This window comes from Myxocyprinus asiaticus, chromosome 4, assembly GCF_019703515.2.
Source record: "Myxocyprinus asiaticus isolate MX2 ecotype Aquarium Trade chromosome 4, UBuf_Myxa_2, whole genome shotgun sequence".
NCBI lineage: Eukaryota > Metazoa > Chordata > Actinopteri > Cypriniformes > Catostomidae > Myxocyprinus > Myxocyprinus asiaticus.
The window spans coordinates 40,147,619-40,167,145 of NC_059347.1; the positions used below are offsets into that span (position 1 = coordinate 40,147,619).

The 19,527-nt window shown below is 37.9% G+C and overlaps 1 protein-coding gene across 2 annotated transcripts; it reads left to right on the forward strand.

Annotated features, from left to right (window-relative positions):
* The first annotated feature begins 536 nt into the window (after nt 1–536).
* LOC127437549 (zinc finger and BTB domain-containing protein 44-like) lies at nt 537–19,115 on the forward strand. 2 transcript variants are annotated; one of them, XM_051692545.1, is made up of 6 exons: nt 537–858; nt 10,069–11,186; nt 11,802–11,886; nt 12,804–12,955; nt 13,833–14,133; nt 16,070–19,115. In XM_051692545.1, exons 2-6 carry the CDS (start codon nt 10,100–10,102, stop codon nt 16,407–16,409), a joined length of 1,965 nt encoding a protein of 654 aa, XP_051548505.1. In that variant the 5' UTR covers nt 537–858; nt 10,069–10,099; the 3' UTR covers nt 16,410–19,115. The 2 variants fall into 2 exon arrangements, with proteins under 2 accessions (XP_051548505.1, XP_051548513.1); XM_051692553.1 differs by having other exon boundaries at nt 13,833–13,916; nt 16,070–16,231.
* Nucleotides 19,116–19,527: the final 412 nt, after the last annotated feature.

The following is a 19,527-nucleotide window of genomic DNA, read 5'->3' on the forward strand; positions in this document are numbered from 1 at the left end:
AAGAATTAAAGTGGTCATGATTTCCTATATATATTGCAACATGTCTATATGAGTTAAACTTATTAATGAGGAAAAAATGACCGCGGCGCCATTTTGTGGCCCGTTCTGCATAACGCGGCGGCGATTTCATCTTATCACGGCCCATTTGTACCCGTTTCGCGGCCGACCCTTCGGGAAAAGTCCCGTTTCTCCCGATGGCCGGTCCGCCCCTGGATTAACCCTTGTGCTGACGATCTGAATTTTGCATTTATAAAACTGTAGTGTTGTTGTCAGAATTAACAGTTTTATGTGTTAAGAAATTGTCACAAGGTCATAAGTAAATAAGGCAGCAGTCAGTGTTAATTCGACATATTATATACAGCCTAAGTAAAACTTGGGCATTGGCAACAGTTCACTGAAAGTTTTCTAGACCCAAAAACATTTAATTCTGCATTATGAAAGAAAACGCTGAAATAGTATACAAAAACGAAGCACATGTGTTTATTTTGTGTCATTGCGTCATCAAAACACTTTTGAGGTCATCAGTCGCAAAAACTCCCAACGGATTTCTAGTGCGTCGAGAAAAGCATTCTGGGATACAGCATGTAAACATAAGCCTCAAAACAGTAAGATGAGATACCATGGAATTTTTGGGGTAGTGCATTTTGAATAGGCATATGTTTTATGAATTTGACTTTTAATACAAGCGAGGGACACTCGACTTTATCGGAATGTGACTGTAATGTTTTGAAGACGCGGCAGCAAGGGTCAGAATGCTAGCAGCTAGTTAGCTTGCTGTGGAACTGAGAGCTGGATCTCATTTTTGCGGTCATAGTTCTTCAACATTTCAACGGATTCATCTATTCTCCTGTCCTACTGGTGAGCGGCACAGACATTCATCTAACACGATTAACGTTGTGTTGACATTGACAGGTTTCGGTCATCCTCAGAGATTAGCGTGCTAGCCAGTCATTGCTGTAGGTTAGCTAGACATTGCTCTTGGACGTTTTAATCAGTATTACGTGTTACTAATCTTAAAGGTGTTTAATTGCTGGCAATCTCACATTGTTCACTAGTACTTTTTCACATATTGTTCCAAATCTAGCTCTTTAATCAACTGCAAACGCTGCACAATAGCAGGCCACATCCAACCTGCCAAAATACGCAATTTTTGGTGGTTAGCAATTCACAGAGCATCCGTTGCATCAATCGAAGTTTGAATTGTGTGTGGAACATTAGCTAGTGGTAATTATATTGTCGTTGTTATTGAGAATAAACTCCCGCCAGTTAATACATAAACAAAAGCAACTGGTGTGGAAAGCCACGCCCCTTTAACTTTCTCTGTCTGAGGATGAGTTTGACAGCCATCTGCAGTAGCCTTTCCTGCCACAATTCGTCAAATTTTTGGAAAATGTTGTTTGGAATTATGCTAAAATAATAATATATATATATATATATATATATATATATATATATATATATATATATATATATGTGTGTGTGTGTGTGTGTGTGTGTGAAGATTTCAGTGCATCTTCTTTCAAAACGTTTTCCCTGAACTTTCTTTTCTCAAATATTTTTACAGAGTTTATGAAAAATGAAGCCTTAATCTTCTGACTGCAAAGAATGACTAAAAATAAATAAATGTTTAACTAAAAAATAAATAAATAAAATTATAGTAACAGGTCTTCGTAATTGCAGCTTGCTTTTACAGTTATTAACATGGTTAAGTTGTTTTAATTTGAGAGAAAATTGTGTTAGGCTTTTGCATTCGCTAAATGTAAAAGCTTAGGAACATTCTTACCTTACAAACAATGGGTGTTGTTTCTATCAAGATTTCTGCCATATTGACCAGTTGCTTCTGGAGCAGTAAATCAGAAATGTGCAGAGGTAAAGCAGTTTTATAGCTCTACCCTTTAATTTGTCCCCAAAATCTTGTAAAACCTCTGTCACTGTGGAATGCAGCATACCTTTCTAAGAATTCAGGGGTATTTCTTAGTAGTTATTTCAACCTTTAATTTGAACAGACACTGCAGTTGTAAATTTGTAATAATGTGAGTCAAGAACCGAGGATGATCCCTTTTTCTCCAAACTAAGACACATTTGGACTTCTGTAGAGTTTAGACATAGGCCTATCTGCCAGTGTCCATATTCAGTTAGTTGTCAGCTGGATCCACAGCAATGCTATACCATTTTTTGGCAGATGATTTTTGAAGGAGTTTATTAGTATAAAAAGCTGGATAACCATGGCACTCTTATTAATTAAAAAGGCTTTATTATCACATGGCTTAATACAAAAAGTAAAACAGCTCTCCTACACGTTTCGGTGTGAGCCTTCCTCAGGGAGAGTAACCAACAAACTTCACACAAGTGAGAGTAATATCAGTCATTTAGTAAGTCACATGATCAACTTGCTAACTATAGTGTTAAGCATGCGCTATTGTTACTTGTTTTCTTACTCAAAGGGAATATTACAAATAATGAACTAAACAAAAGAACAGATATACAACCACTTATAACACAAAAAAACAACAACTAAATTACAGAAAAGAACTCAAATCCAAATCCTTTTTCAGTCCAGTATATTTCATAGCATTTAACGTGTATATCCAATAAGAGTGCCATGGTTGTCCAGATTTTTGTTTTTTGGACTATATGAACCCGTGACCATAGAGCACCTTAAATTTATACTCCACCCTGGAAGCAATCTCTATTGTGGGACATTGTTTGAGGAGTTTATTAGTGCTTGGAAGAGTTACATTATCAGGATTCTTCAGCTCTGAATCATTTTAAGCATGTGCTTGTGCTTTGTGCCTTAATGATAACAGTTTGGGTTCAAGTCTCAGATGGGATCACTGGAACCGAAAAAGTGCTGAAGGTGTAAAGCTCATGTCTTCAGTCTGTACAAGTACCTTTGCTAGATTATCAGTGAGACAAAATATTCCTTTGCCTTCTGCTTGCAGGCAGTGACAAAATTGAGCTTGTTAAACTAACTAGAAAGAACCTTTGGAAATGTATTTAGAACGACTGGGAAATTGAACTGCTTAATTTCTGTGATTTAATATTTTTTGTTTAACATGTAAAAAAAAAAAAAAATGCAATTAATGCAGTATCGTTTTTTTGTTGTTGTTTTTTTTTACTTCACGTGATTCTTCATGCACTTCAGTGTGCAGAGTTGTTCCTGGCAGGCTACTCAGCCTTACAGGCTCTGAATAGGGTGGGCACAGGGTTAGGGCATCTGCTGTCTGCCAGGAACAAACCCAGGCACCTTTGTGCAATGAGAAAAACTTCACTGTTTTTCCCCACTAAAACTGGCATACATACATTTTCAGTAGGCACTAGGCACGCGCTCGACTCAACTGCACTTCCTAGCACAGAAACTGATTGTGTGGAGCAGTGCACGTTTATTCATTATGCGTACCGCATCCCCGGCATAATAAACACGGGAGCGGATTTACTGTATGGAGAATGGAGACTTCACACAAGCGGTGAACCAGGCATGCGGGAGAGATATGGGCAAGCTGCCGTACAGTATGTCTTCGCGTTGCCTTTAAATGCGCAACTACTGTTGTCTGAACCAGTGTCAAAAGTGAAACCACCCGAGAGAGACCCTGTGTGTGCACGATAGAGACTGAGAAGGACCTGGCCATTCAGCAAGCTGCAGCCAGGTATACTTGTAGGGCTAACGCACAACACAAACCGCGTGGAACTAAAATGAAAAAAGATTGCGGAACAACAGGGGACCGCACAGAACCAAAATTTAACAGAGCGCCAAGTTTATTCTAGCTAGCTGTGATGGAACTAAAAAATATAGAAATATATCTGACTTAAATTAGCCAGAGATTGAAGACCCACCGGCGTCTCTAAAATCTGTTGTTTGGTAGCATTATGGTTTCGCAGAATCTACAGTAATACTGGGCAATGAGTAGCGAACGGGACGAAGGCTGTGTGTCAGCTCTGTTTCACCATAGTCGGGTATGCCTCAAGAAGCACATCTAACATGATGACTCATTTGTGGTGATATCACATGTCTCTTGAGCTTATGGGAACAAAGCATAAACAGCCTGTGCAAGTGAGTCTCGCCACAGCATTCAAGCAGCCACTCGCTGCAAGCTCAGACAGAGCTAAAGCGATAAACGTCATAGGAGTATTTATTGCTGCAGATATGCGACCATACTCCATCATCGAGAACACAGGATTTAAGCATCTACTTTAGGTGCTTTAGCCCTGTTATAAAAATTCCTACAAGACCGCATTTCAGCAATTCTGTAGTGTCCGCTCTAAACAGGCATGTGCTGTAATTGTACAGCAGGGGACATTGTCAGTGCTAACAGATCCGCCCTCTCCTCTGATAAAGTGGATATTTTTATTTTATAAAAAAACAACAACAAAAAAAACATGTAAATTGAGTGATAAGTACAAGTGGTGAGTTGAAAGGTAAAAGACACAGAAATCTGCACTGCTTATGTCTTAATTTTGTTACAATTATTATAATTGCACTTTTTTTTACTTTTATTATTATGTTTTTATACAATGTGCATATGAGTCTCTTAAGTTATGTAATGTAATTTCGTTGAAGAAATATGCATAGTGCTGTCATGTACAAATGAGCCTTCACAATAAAAAATATTGCCCATCAGCCACTGTTTTCAAAATAAATAATTTAAAGAAAGATTCTTTGTTTACCCTGCTGAACGAACCGTAACCCAAAAACTGAGGTACGTAGCAGCACTGTCTTCAGCTGATGTTCAAATCCTCTGAAAGACTTTCTTGTGATGTTTCACTGTCCAGCTCAGTAGGTGGCAGTAATGCACCATAAACTGGATTGCCAACCGACAATTAGCTTCACCAGAAGAAGAAAACTATGGATCATGATTTTTATTTTATTTTTTTAACTAAATAGTACATAAACAGCAATGGTGTTGATGTCGGAGTTGTTGTTGTGTTCAGTCAGCAGCTGTTATATTGCATTGTCAGTGCTGTCTTCTTCGGTACACAACAATATTAAATTAGCCGGATAGCTAGCTACTAGCTAGCGGCTACCGAACCTGATTGGTTTCCATGACAGCAGGGCTGCCTGCTAATACTTCCTAACAGGCTGATTTCATGTCTGTGATTCAGTTAGCTAGTTGTGTGTATTTGCCGAACTGCTTGCGTTTTTAGCGACACGTACCTGATCCGATCGTCTAGATTTAGAACATAGGGTAATTATTGAAAATTACTCAAAAGTTTATCATCGATATTGAATATATATATATATATATATATATATATATATATATATATATATATATATATATATATATTCGATAAATATCAATATCGTTTTAATCGCCCAGCTCTACTTGTAGAGACTGAACGACAGCCAGAGAAAATAGTTTTGAGATTTTAAACTTCAGAAAATTAAACTTCAGCATTCAATATCTTTTAGATCTATATGTATAGTGTCTTATAATGCATTGGCAATGTACACTTAAGTTGCTCTTAGGGATGCACCGATCCGATACCTAGATCGGTATCGTCTCCGATACTGATGTTTTTAGATGGATCGGGTATCGGTCCGACGAGCCCGATCCAAATCCGATACTGTGTGTTAGTCATGTTCGTTCCTGTCAAGCTCCAAAAAATGACATAAAACAACCATAACACCATTGAAGTAGTTCATATGACTCGTGCATTTTATTCAGTGCCACTTGAAGACGTGCGATAGGTCTGTGAATCACAAAAGGCTGTGCACATACAACACCAGTGCGTTACTGAATGGCGCTGCTATGTTTGCTCACACACTCGCGGCTATTTTTAGCCTTCATGCGTTGCGCAACATTTGAGCGCTGCTCACGAACAACATCTCAGATGTAGATGCTCAATAGTTCGGTTCACTTATAATTAGGGATGTGCGCTACGACTGTCGTTTAAACGGAAGTTTTGTCTAGTCTAAAGAGAAACCAACCTTCAGAAATCAGTAAAAAAAAAATAAAAAGGTTTTTATGCGACCCATTTAAAATACTTCCAAATCCGATGCTAAATTCCACTGAAAAGGGGCATTTATCTGCGACGTGCTCGCCTTGAATTATGATCATTGTACATTAAATATAGAACATGACACGAGTGTTAGTGAATATTTAACAGACATATTTATTGAAAACAATTGAATGAATAGTGCAGGATCAATGGAACAACCCTAAAAGCCTGTTCTAAACGGAAATCACCAAGTAAAAGTTACTTAACATATTAAAACAGTCAGGACATTGTTGAAAATAATGAACAGGGAGACTAAGCCAAATCTACCAGAGAGAAAAAATGCGCTGAAAAGTTGCGCGTATTTCACAACGTGCAGTCGTACATTAACCATTGATCTAAAGAACGTTAACCAATAACAGTTACGATGTAAAAATAAATAGAAAAAATAAATAAATAGCCTTCTTAATCAGCAGATTTAAAAAAAAAATGGCATACCTAGTCTAAAACAGTTATTTTCTAGACTACTTACTCAAAAGCATAAATTTTTTGATGAGCAAAATTAACCCGTCGACATGTTCCGGTGAAAGACGGGACTTGACTCACCTGAGGCGTCTATCCTGCGCTTGAAAAATCCCGCTCAGTGGAAAGATAACATCCAAGCATGCACAGATGTAAAAAAAGACTCAAATGTGAAAACATCCATAGGGACTTTCAAACATTTGGAAAGCCGATTCCCGCACCACCGAAGTGATTTCTTAACTACTTTGCTGAGTTTGCTTGTCTAGTGAGAGGACATTTTGAGGGAGAGGGAAGCAGCACGCGCAGCCTGAGCTGAAATTAAACTCTGTATCTGCTCCAGATATCCTCTTTTTATTTTTATTTTTTTAATAATACAGGTGCATCTCAATAAATTAGAATGTCGTGGAAAAGTTCATTTATTTCAGTAATTCAACTAAAATTGTGAAACTCGTGTATTAAATAAATTCAATACACACAGACTGAAGTAGTTTAAGTCTTTGGTTCTTTTAATTGTGATGATTTTGGCTCACATTTAACAAAAACCCACCAATTCACTATCTCAAAAAATTAGAATACATCATAAGACCACTAAAAAAAACATTTTTAGTGAATTGTTGGCCTTCTGGAAAGTATGTTCATTTACTGTATATGTACTCAATACTTGGTAGGGGCTCCTTTTGCTTTAATTACTGCCTCAATTCGGCGTGGCATGGAGGTGATCAGTTTGTGGCACTGCTGTGGTGGTATGGAAGCCCAGGTTTCTTTGACAGTGGCCTTCAGCTCATCTGCATTTTTTGGTCTCTTGTTTCTCATTTTCCTCTTGACAATACCCCACATATTCTCTATGGGGTTCAGGTCTGGTGAGTTTGCTGGCCAGTCAAGCACACCAACACCATGGTCATTTAACCAACTTTTGGGGCTTTTGGCAGTGTGGGCAGGTGCCAAATCCTGCTGGAAAATGAAATAAGCATCTTTAAAAAGCTGGTCAGCAGAAGGAAGCATGAAGTGCTCCAAAATTTCTTGGTAAACGGGTGCAGTAACTTTGGTTTTCAAAAAACACAATGGACCAACACCAGCAGATGACATTGCACCCCAAATCATCACAGACTGTGGAAACTTAACACTGGACTTCAAGCAACTTGGGCTATGAGCTTCTCCACCCTTCCTCCAGACTCTAGGACCTTGGTTTCCAAATGAAATACAAAACTTGCTCTCATCTGAAAAGAGGACTTTGGACCACTGGGCAACAGTCCAGTTCTTCCTCTCCTTAGCCCAGGTAAGACGCCTCTGACGTTGTCTGTGGTTCAGGAGTGGCTTAACAAGAGGAATACGACAACTGTAGCCAAATTCCTTGACACGTCTGTGTGTGGTGGCTCTTGATGCCTTGACCCCAGCCTCAGTCACCCAAACTTCACCCTGTGAAGTTCACCCAAATTCTTGAATCGATTTTGCTAGACAATCATAAGGCTGCAGTTCTCTCGGTTGGTTGTGCATCTTTTTCTTCCACACTTTTTCCTTCCACTCAACTTTCTGTTAACATGCTTGGATACAGCACTCTGTGAACAGCCAGCTTCTTTGGCAATGAATGTTTGTGGCTTACCCTCCTTGTGAAGGGTGTCAATGATTGTCTTCTGGACAACTGTCAGATCAGCAGTCTTCCCCATGATTGTGTAGCCTAGTGAACCAAACTGAGAGACCATTTTGAAGGCTCAGGAAACCTTTGCAGGTGTTTTGAGTTGATTAGCTGATTGGCATGTCAAAATATTCTAATTTTTTGAGATAGTGAATTGGTGGGTTTTTGTTAAATGTGAGCCAAAATCATCACAATTAAAAGAACCAAAGACTTAAACTACTTCAGTCTGTGTGCATTGAATTTATTTAATATACGAGTTTCACAATTTGAGTTGAATTACTGAAATAAATTAACTTTTCCACGACATTCTAATTTATTGAGATGCACCTGTATTTGTATTATTAATTCTATTTAAAATATGTAACATTAATATGACAGTAATTTAAGTGCAGCCTCTGTAAAAATATAAAACCAAATGTAAATGTGTACAAAATTATGATCAGTTTAATGGGGGGAAATATTAACCGACTAGTAATTCCAGTGTCGACTAGCAGCATCAGAACCGTTTAGTTGACTAGTCTCGCATATCCCTACTTATATATATGCATTTAGAATGGCGCCGGATGTGCATTTTACCAGAATTTCAATAAGAAGCTAATTAAACTACTGTGAACGTGCCTACAAACAGACACTTACAGGACTTCCTGGAGAGTTCAGAATGTCAAAATAAAAGCCTGAGGGTTTTAAAGTTAAAGGTGCACGATTGAAATATATTACTATTGTATTTAAAATTCTAAAAGTCAATAATAATAGTAATCTATTATTATTATTATTATTATTTGTTTACAAATTATAACAATATTTCAGTTTAATGGGTTCCAAAAAATAACTGTGAATGAAAAGTGAACTGATATCTAAATTGAAAAAAAAAAAAAGAAGAGAAATCTGAATCCTTTAAAGTCCAGATACAAGTTTAATGTTTTTTGCCAAAAAATAAATAAATAAAAATAAAAACTGCCTTCTTTTATACTGAACACTTAGACTGGAATTACTGTTAATTTTGCTGCAGCATTATGCAGTAGACTAGTTAACTATAACGTTTTTCTTAATGGTTTGTACATTTATATTGAAGTAATGTGTAGTTAAAGGTTTGTTTCTTAACATATAATTAGCATCACTCAGTGAGGTATAGATATTCTAAACTGATTATGAAAAAACAACACTGGTATCAGATCGGTATCGGCCGATACTGAGATTTCAGATATCGGAATCGGATCAGAAGAGAAAAAGTGGTATCGGTGCATCCCTAGTTTCTCTTGCCAATAAAGTCTTGCCAATGAATCTGCCCATTTGATCATATTATTTAAAAAAGTCCACTATAAAACGGCAGAAGATTTTGCCCAAATTGTAATTACAACACGTCCACTGATTTTATGGCATGTATACATATACTTGTATCAAAGATTAATACCTCTAAAAATTTATCTAATTAACTCTGTCCGCAAAAAACAAACATATTAACGTATACATATTTAAATCATTATAAATAAACAAAGACTAACCAATTGCTTGCCAATTTCTTTACCAAGTTCTTTGAGACAAAGTTTAAAGTAAAGATTTATGATGATTTTTTTTAACGTTTTTTGTAATGTGTAATGTACCATAATTTAATTGTGATTATTCGCGATTAATAACAGAAAACTGTGCGATTAATTAGTTTAAAAAATGTAATCGATTCACAGCCCTAGTATTTAGGTTTTGTTAAAGTAAAAAAAAAAAAAGTAAAAATGAATAAAGACTTTTTATTTTGTGGTGATTCTCTGGAACAAGTCATTGGTCCTCTTCCAATCAAGTCCACAAATGGTATGTCCAGGAAAAAGCCATGGATCATTCCAGAGATTGTCTTTAACTCTTTTATTACATGTATGGTTTAGGTCTGCAGGTTCTTTTAACCCAAGTCAAGATGCAAGCTGGAAATATTAAAATAAACCTGTCTTTAGCCATTTTGTTGGACTAATGTAGCTTTTTCTTTCTAGGCAACCCAAAATCCTCCACCTACTGTGAAGGATGGGTGTGAAAACCTTCACTCACAACTCGCCTAGCCACAGTCAGGAGCTTTTGGATAAGCTCAACAACCTGCGTAGTGAGGGCCACTTCTGTGACATCACAATTCGTGTACAAGGTCAGCTGTTTTCTGCCCACAAAGTAGTGCTAGCCTGCTGTAGCGACTTCCTTCGAGCAAAGCTGTCTGGGAAGCCAGCTGAAGAAGAGACTGTAATTGTCGGAGACGATAACAAACACGTGCTGGATCTTCAACATGTGACAGTTGCCGGTTTTGCTCCTCTTCTGGAATATGCGTACACTTCCACCCTGTCTATTAGTACAGAGAATATCATCGATGTACTAGCTGCAGCTAGCTATATGCAGATGTTTGCAGTGGCCAACACTTGCTCCGAGTTCATGAAGTCGAGTATCCTGTGGAACTCGGCATCCTCAGGAGCAGGAGGTACTGGTAGTACTCAGCCCCCAGGTTTACAAAGGCCCCAAGAGACCCCTGAAGGCCATGCAAGCTGCACCCTTGCCCCTGTAGATGCCCTCTCACCATCCCCAGTCTCATCAGAGTGCAGTGTTCGGGAGAGGCCCATCCCGGTGTGCCGTGAGACTAGGCGTAAGCGCAAAGGCTTTGCTAGCCCGCAGCCAGCAACCTCTACCTCTCCACAAGTCCCCAACCCCTCTCCTTCCTCTTCCTCCTTCCCAGAGAGTTCAGCGCAGGCTCTGGAACCATCCCTGGCCTTCTCCTGGACATACCCTTTTGGGATGGACCGGCGTTTTACACCAGAAAAATCAAAACTACCAGAAGGTTTACTGGAACCATCTGGAGCCACAGGGCAGGACTCTAGCGGACGCGTCCTGGTGGAGTATCTTGCCTGTGAGGGCCCACGTGGCCTGGGTGTCGGTGGGGCAGCTGGTATAGAGGAGGAAGAAGAAGAGGATGTGCGGGTGAAGGTGGAGAGGCTGAGTGATGAAGAAGTGCATGAAGGGGCTTCTCAACCCATCAGTGCTCCCCACAGTTCTCTGAGTGACCAGCAGACTGTCCCTGGCAATGAACACACCCAAGAAGATCTACTTATCAGCCCGCAGTCCTCATCGATTGGTAGGACTCAGATACAACACAGATATCCACACATTTCTAATAGCAAATACCTGTTCTTGGTGAGCTGTCAGTAAATTATCAATGAATGTAATTGTTGTTATCCATTTAAAAAATAAAAATAACCTCATGATTACGTTTTTAACACGTTATGTTTAGTGGTTGAGCAATATGGGTTTTTCATTGGCTGATGCCAATAACTAGAGATAAAGGTGACAGATGACCAATATAATGCAGATATTTTTGATATAGGCAAATATAATCTAATTTATAATTTAATTATGCAAGGTTTTATTTGAAAATATATTTTTATACATTTATGCAAAAAAAAAAAAACTTTGAAAAACAAAATTGCCTGTCATGGCCAAATAATGGCTGGTTTATTGGCCTTGCCAATATGTTGGTGTATTACTAGCCAAATTCACCTCATTCAGTTAAATTGTTACTCACTGGTCATAATATGCTCTGCTGAAAACTTTTGTAAGTTTCTGAGGCACTATCTTTCTAGACTAAAGTAGATGCCAAAGAGCTTTTAAGCCTTATCAAGACTTTATGATTATTTTTTTGATAAGTTTTATGATTAAGAGGTTTAAAAAGAATATTCTGCTCTCTCTTCAGGCTCCATGGATGAGGGCGTGACGGAGTGTCTCCAGTCCATGCAGGGTACTCCGAACGCTACTGGCCACATGGAGGAGGATGAAAGGTAAGACCCATTTGGGTCAGGTGTCTGTGTTGTTTTTACAGAGTATCCTTTTATGATGTCTCACTTTTACGATTGAACTAAAAGGGCCCCTCTGAGAAGGGACATCATTTTTCATGCTTTCCATCGTCATCTTTCCTCATGTATACTTATTTAAAAGCAGCAGAGGCTTCTGTGATATTGTAATAGCTATTAGAATGAAGATTTCTTGCCAAGAGGCCAGAAAAGCTTGTTGGCAGGCTTTCTGGAAAGTTATTGGACCTAAATTTCCCTTTTGGATTACTGGAAGCGTAGGAAAATGGTATGATGCAAAACAAGTGGGGTAAAAAAAGACACTGCTGTCCATCTCAGGAGAGGAGTCCGCTTTTATATGAAAACTTGATATGCCTGACTAAACGTGTTATATGTTAGCCTTAAACCTTTGTGGGGTGATCTTTGTAGATCTGTAACTAGAGGAAATGGTATCAGTAGCATGAGTATGACACTTCTCGCTATTCCAACTAAAAATAAATGAGCACATAATATTTAGATTTTGTGAAGACAAAAAAAATATATAAATAAATAAAATGGATCAGTTGCACTAACGTTAAAGAAGGTAATGGCGTGTTTTCGAAATAATATGCATAATGCTTAGGCAAGTAGATTTTGATTTTCTAGCCCAGGTATATTGGGTTGATGGAATTATTTATTTAAAATAATTACTTTATACTTTATATTCAAGAAAAAGAAATCTGTATATTTATAATCTGTATAAAAAACAAAAAAACAAATTCAAAGATCTGTCTGTGAACAAATGACATGGATAGCTGTTGAATACCTTGTGGTATCAGGCATCTGATGTATGTTTTATTTTTTCATAAACTACCTAGAGTCGATGTGCAATTAGCTCATCTTTTCTTCTCTCGTCACTCTTCCTCTAGGCTGGAAAATGTCCAATACCCATACCACCTGTATATCAGCCCCTCCACCCGCCCAGGACTCGATGGCCCTGAACGGCCCTTCCAGTGCCCTACATGTGGCGTCCGCTTCACCCGAATACAGAACCTTAAGCAACACATGCTCATCCACTCTGGTGAGAGAGCTCTTGCTATTATTTTAGTTCATGTTGCAAAACAGTACAACATGATTCACTGATGTGCCAGTTAGTTTAAATAGTGATGGTATTTTGTTGCCTCTTGGCTGTGGTCCATACAGACCTTTTCATCACATCAAGACGACGTCCACACTGAGATGGCGTTTTTGTTAGTGAAAACTGAGCTTTTTGAAAACACTTTCCCAAGTGGATTAATTTGAAAATGCCATCTTCACATTGTAGTGTGGACTGGGAAAACAAATATATCTGAAAACAATTACATATGTGTTGCCATGTGATCCATTTAACCAAAACAATCAAGATAGTATTATAGCGGCACTGTTGTCCCTGATATTGACTTAGATAGCATTGTTAAAGATAAATGTTACTTTATACAACATTCACATTGCATTCCTTCAAAGGTGACGGGAAGATTACTCGGAATTAGTGTTCAGCGACGGAACACGAGGACAATTGCTTTTCAGACCGTACATGCAACAGCGTTTTTTCGCATGAGCAGTAAGGGGATTTTAGCATTTATATACGTTTCAGTGTGGTTGAGCATCTTTGGAAAAAGCTTGAAAATGGCAGGGTGGACAGAAAGCATCTCAAAAATGCAGTTTTCAAATGTATCCAGACATAGCATTGAGACTGTTGAAAGGAATTGTCAACAAATAAAACCTTCACAATTAGCATTATAAATTATTAGCATGAGTAGGGTATCATAAAAGATCTCAGTGTTGCTCAGGTTCCTAATAAAAAGCATATACTAGTTACATTCTTTTCAGTCTCATTCCATGTCATTATTTTCTCTTTTTGATAATTATCTTCTGTTTTCTGATACGATAGACTTGAATCTTTTGTGTTTCCTCTACAGGTATTAAGCCATTCCAATGTGACCGCTGCGGGAAAAAGTTTACGCGGGCATACTCGCTGAAGATGCACCGGCTGAAGCACGAAGGTAAACGCTGTTTCCGGTGCCAGATCTGTAGCGCCACTTTCACTTCCTTCGGTGAATATAAGCACCACATGAGGGTGTCTCGCCACATCATCCGCAAGCCTCGGATTTACGAGTGCAAAACGTGCGGCGCCATGTTTACCAACTCTGGCAATTTAATCGTACACCTGAGGAGTCTCAACCATGAGGCGTCAGAACTAGCAAACTACTTCCAGACCAGGTGAGGAGGAGCTGAACACTCTAAGAAAATATGTAGAAGTACCAATTTAGTTTTGTACGATCGGCCGTTCATCCCATTTTGAGGTACCACATGCGTTCTCATGGTTGAATTGTAATATTGAAATAAATCGAATTTTGCCAATATGTGTATTAGGTGAAACATTGTGTAATTCCAAAGATTCCAAAGTTAGCCATTTGTTCCATAGTAAATGGTTGAGGTTTTATTGACATAGTGCTTCCCTCAGATTAAATGTCTTTCCTGTTTAGTTTTGACACAGTCCAGGTAAACGCCCAGTTCCATTGTGCTGTGTTTGGCAGAGCATTACTTACTGAATAGGGCTTTCAGGAAATCCTTGACATCTCTTCTATGACTCTGATGATGAGTAGTACGATAAGTACAAATCATTCAAGTCACCAGTTTATTTGCTTCTGAATAGAATGATTCCTTTTATTCTATGCCTAAAATGACACGCCATAGAAGCTTGTGTTTACTTTAAGTTGCACTGCATAGATCCAGTTGTGTGTTCTCCTGTTTAAAAACAAGTATTGTCAAATTTCAATCATGGAATAATTGTGGCTTTGATTCCATTTTGGAAGTAGTGAGAGTTGGACTGTCTACTAGGAAAAGACACACTGAGATGTAAACAGTTGGAGTGGACAGGGAAATCAGTGCTAGTTCAAATAATTACTACTGAATAGGTTTGAAGTGAAGTTCTCATGAAGCTCTTTTTTAGAAGAGTATCAGTGGAATCACTGTGTATATTTTTGAGGGGACTCTTAAGAGACTAGGAGAATCTTCTGTGGTAATACTTCATTGATGCCAAGGGAAGGGAGTCAGATGCTTTGTGCATTGAGCTCCTGCTAAACGGTGACTCTTATTTAATCCAACTGTTTATTTTATTTGAGGCCTCTTGTTTAGGATCTCTGTGGTCTATTCATCTTCGTCAGGCACAAATAAACAGTAGGCTACAGTGCTGTGGCAATTGTTTGGCTCTCTCTTTTGCGTATTAAGAGAGGGAATGGCTGTGATGTGTCCTGATGCAGTTGTATTTGTTGTGATTACAAGAAACATCTGAAATTGCGCCCATGGTTTTCACTCCCACAGAGACCAATTGTATCTCAACAACCTATTTAGTGCAGGCCGTGGGCAAAGGCTTTTTACTTCTAGAGAGGGAATGGGTGTGATGTGTCCTGATGCAGTTGTATTTGTTGTGATTACAAGAAACATCTGAAATTGCGCCCATGGTTTTCACTCCCACAGAGACCAATTGTATCTCAACGACCTATTTAGTGCAGGCCGTGGGCAAAGGCTTTTTACTTCTAATGGTTAGACCTTTGCATTTTTGTAGCTTTAATGTATCCCTTTTTTGCCAAGACACAATCCCCAATTTAGTTTTGATGTTTTAGTTTAGAATGCTGAAATGTTTTGCCAGATTACATGTTATCACAGTTCATTGTTGGACCTGTGCATGCTAGAAATGGCTAATGATTACCTTAAAAAAAAAAGAAAGAAAAAAACCCCCCAGAAAATCTAAAGAACCTGTATTCGTATACCAAACGTGGAGCACAATCTTGGATGAATCATAAGAACTCAATAATTTTTATTTTTACAAAAAACGTTTCGTTTTTGAATTTGCGACTGATTGGTTTGACATCCTCAGATTGTGGCTTCATTGGGGAGTTTGCCTGTGAAAGACTGAAAGTCATCTTTATAATCCATCTTTGCATTTTTGCTTCAAACAAGCATGTCTGAAGAGGTTTAAACCTACAGCACAAAAAAAGTTATACAAACAATATTTCAGGCCAATGAAAGTACTAAAAATGATTGTAAAGATAACTATGATGATTGAACTTGTTAATTTAAAGCATGTTGTTTAAGGCAGGATTGTCAGTGATGGTCTTCTGAATCTCTGACTTTCTCTCCTTTTGTTGCCCAGTGAGTTCCTCCTCCCAGACTACCTGAGCCACATGCAAGAGGAAGAGGGGCTGGGACACTTTGAGATGAGTGAGCAGACCTTTGAAGCCTCTTCCTCCTCTTCCTCAGTCCAAACACCTGTTATCTCCCAAGTATCCTCTACTATGAACTATGACAGCCACCCTCCCGCACCTCCACCCCAAACCCCAAACTCCAGGTCAGGGCACGGAGAGGAGCCAGGGGACAACCCTAAGTCCACCACTGCTGTTACCTCTCAGCAAGACCCAGAGGAAGATGAGGGAGAGAAGGAGAAAGAGGGGAGAAAGCAGAAGAAAGCACTTGTGTCAATTACAATTGAGTGAAACATTTCCACGTGTAAACTTGTATAATAACAATGTTATGAAATCCTGTTGCAAACAGTGGTAATGCAACTCAGTACATCTGTTGTTGACACCTTGTTCTAAATAACATTTTAACAGCTTAAGATTCTGATGTTTCATTATGAAAGGTGTGATGCATTTTGACTTCTGATTTGCTGGGGTTATTTTTTTTTTTTTACATTTTATCACATTTGATATGAATTTACATGTAGATCTTTCTTCAAGACGATTAAAGTTATGAACTTAAAAAAAATAGAAATTTGTAAATGTGACCTGTTTTAATAGTAACACACAAATTTCTCTGATTATACTGAATTTGTTCTTCAGAACACATTTACCTTATTTAATTATATATTCCTTGATAATATCTTTATCATTTTATATATTCTTATTATTTTGTTTAAAATAACCCGCATTGTGGTCAATTGTCAAAAGTATAAAATAATCTAAATTTGATAGTCAAGCTGATTTTCTTGAATGATGCTGTTTTTTTTTCCCCCTGCTTTACATTGGACTATGATTGATGTACGATTTCTTTTTATTGTACGATTGCCTTCTCATTTCTTTACTCCTACTTCATGCCTGTTTAATCTCAATGTTGCGCACCTTAACCGTACTGCCCTACAGAAGCAAAATGCAGTAACTGTCAACACTAAAACTGAAAAAATTGCTTCAATTTTCTGTGTATTTTGTAGTTACTACAATCTTCTGTGAATCTAAGCATAGTTGATACAAACATATCACATGGTAGATTATTGTCTAAGAGACCCGATTACGGTCATAAATCAATTTTGAAGAAATGTGTAGTTTTGCTGCATTTTGCCATTTCACTGCAGCATACTGCCCCTTCCAACTGTCAACCAACCTATTATAAATTACGGAGCTGCAGCCCTCAAAGGACCGTTCCTGAAAATGTGAAAGACTGTGTTACTACTTCCATGTGTTCAGAGCGGAAACAAAACAGACTGCTGTCAAGTTTGGTTACCCTTGAATCTGCCTGGCACAAAACAACAGTGAAAACCTGTTAATGGATTGTTGCGCATTGAAAGTGACTAATCGAATGAGTTTAAGGTTGTTTCGAATATGTAAATGTGAGTAGAGCTGTTTTCGTTCCTTTTTCCCCATACCCCTTTTTCTGCTGTATGTCTAATGCTGCTAAATTTTGTAAACTGTGCCTCTTGCCCAGCTCTCAGAACCACTCTTCAATTTTATCTAAAGAGCTGTACATTAATTATTTTGGCTTAACATTCTCCTTTGATTGCGTTTTTTGGAAGAAATGTTTAATGGGTCACGTTTTAATAGAGTGGAGAAAAGTTGATATTTTCATAGCCTTTCCCATTTTATTACTGTTGGAATTATACTATGGAATTTTTCTCCATAACTTCATGCGATAGTTGTATGTGCCTAACAGTCTCCCAACAAAGTTTATGAATAACTTTTGACTTTGGCATGAGCCTTGATTGAAGATAAAAGTTGCAACTGGATTATGTAGCATTTGTTTGGGGGTTTTAATAATCAGATATCTCATAAGTATGATTTGTGTGAATTGCTTCCTCTATGTGATATTGCACCTGGCAATCAGTGAATTTAGAAGCTGCTCCATTCCAACTCAAAGTGCAAGGAACAAAAAAAATTACATGTTTTGTGCAATATGGTTTTGGATGTTTCACTTGTTCAAAATAATGTGAATTGAAACCTTTTATACTGCAGTGGACAATGAGCTTAAGGAAATACAGGAGGGGTGAGAATAAGCTAAAGAAAAACAATTATGTGCCCTTTTATAAACAGTTAATCTGATATGTTGGCGTGTGTAAATGGCAAAAAGTTGCCTTGTCTTTAGTGTAACAAAAACTAGGGTGCAATATCATTTTCTGATGTCATTTCCCTTGAGAGACACTTCTGCTCATCTCACTCTCTCCATCTTTGAGACTGCGACTATTGCTCAAACTCAGTTACTTCATAGTCTGAGAGTTTGTAATGATGAATTCTCCATAAAACAATATTGGCCGTCTGTCCTAGATTGCTCTTTGTGCTGCTTGCATGTTTTCCCTGTGCTAAAAAAATAAGGGAAATCAAAATAGCATGGGTTGATTTGTTTGTTGGATGTTGTTGCAGATATGTGCAACTACCATTTTGTATAAAATATTCAATCTTTGGTGTTCAATTGCTTGAGCAGAGAGAAAAGTGATTTCAGTAGTCAAAATGCTTTTTTCAGATTCTGTATTGATAACAGTTACCTTCAAAAGTGTCAATTTGTACATTTGTAATATCAATGTGAGTGAGTAGTTAATTGACTTGAGCCTTGTAGTGTCTGCTTTCGTGACAACGTCTTATTGGTATATACTCTATATTTTGTTTCTTTTTTAAAAGCCTAGTTTTGGTCATATCTTGTGCCTTTTGATATTGGATCTGTATTGTTTTGGCAAAAACATGCATTGATATGAATTCATAATGTTTTGTAGACAGAATGCTGGTAGACTTCAAATGTAGCTTGAAACTAAAAATATTTTACAAGTGCTATTCGACATGGTTTAAACTGTATGTTTTGTGTTTATTTTCATAAAGACAAATGTATTAGTCGTTTTGTATCACTTCAGTGGTTCTTATCATCAGTTCCTGTGCCAATTCAGACTTATTGAATGATGTTTTGTAAAAACATTACATAAAAGTAAATGGGTCAGCTTAAAATTCCAATTTTTTTGTGTGTTTCCATGTTTTCATTCTAATTGCAACATAGTCATTCTGGTTTATGTAACTGCCAAAAGATATGTGCAATATGGTTTAATGAATATTCCAACATTCCACACATAGTACACCATGTGTAGCACCATATACAGTATGTGCATATACTCAAATGGGGGGTCACATTCAAGAACAGATTACATTTGGTTTGTGTATATGGCACAAAGTTCTTAAACTGCTGATGAAGAAGTTTTGGAGGGCTACTGAGTATACATAGTATCCAAGTATACCTGACACATGAGCTATATTTGTGTGGCAGTATAAGGGGTTTCTACCTCAGGACAAGCCACAAGGTGATAAGAAAAGTCTTGGCAACCAAGTGCACAAATACATGCTAAAAGAAACAATGAGAGGCCTT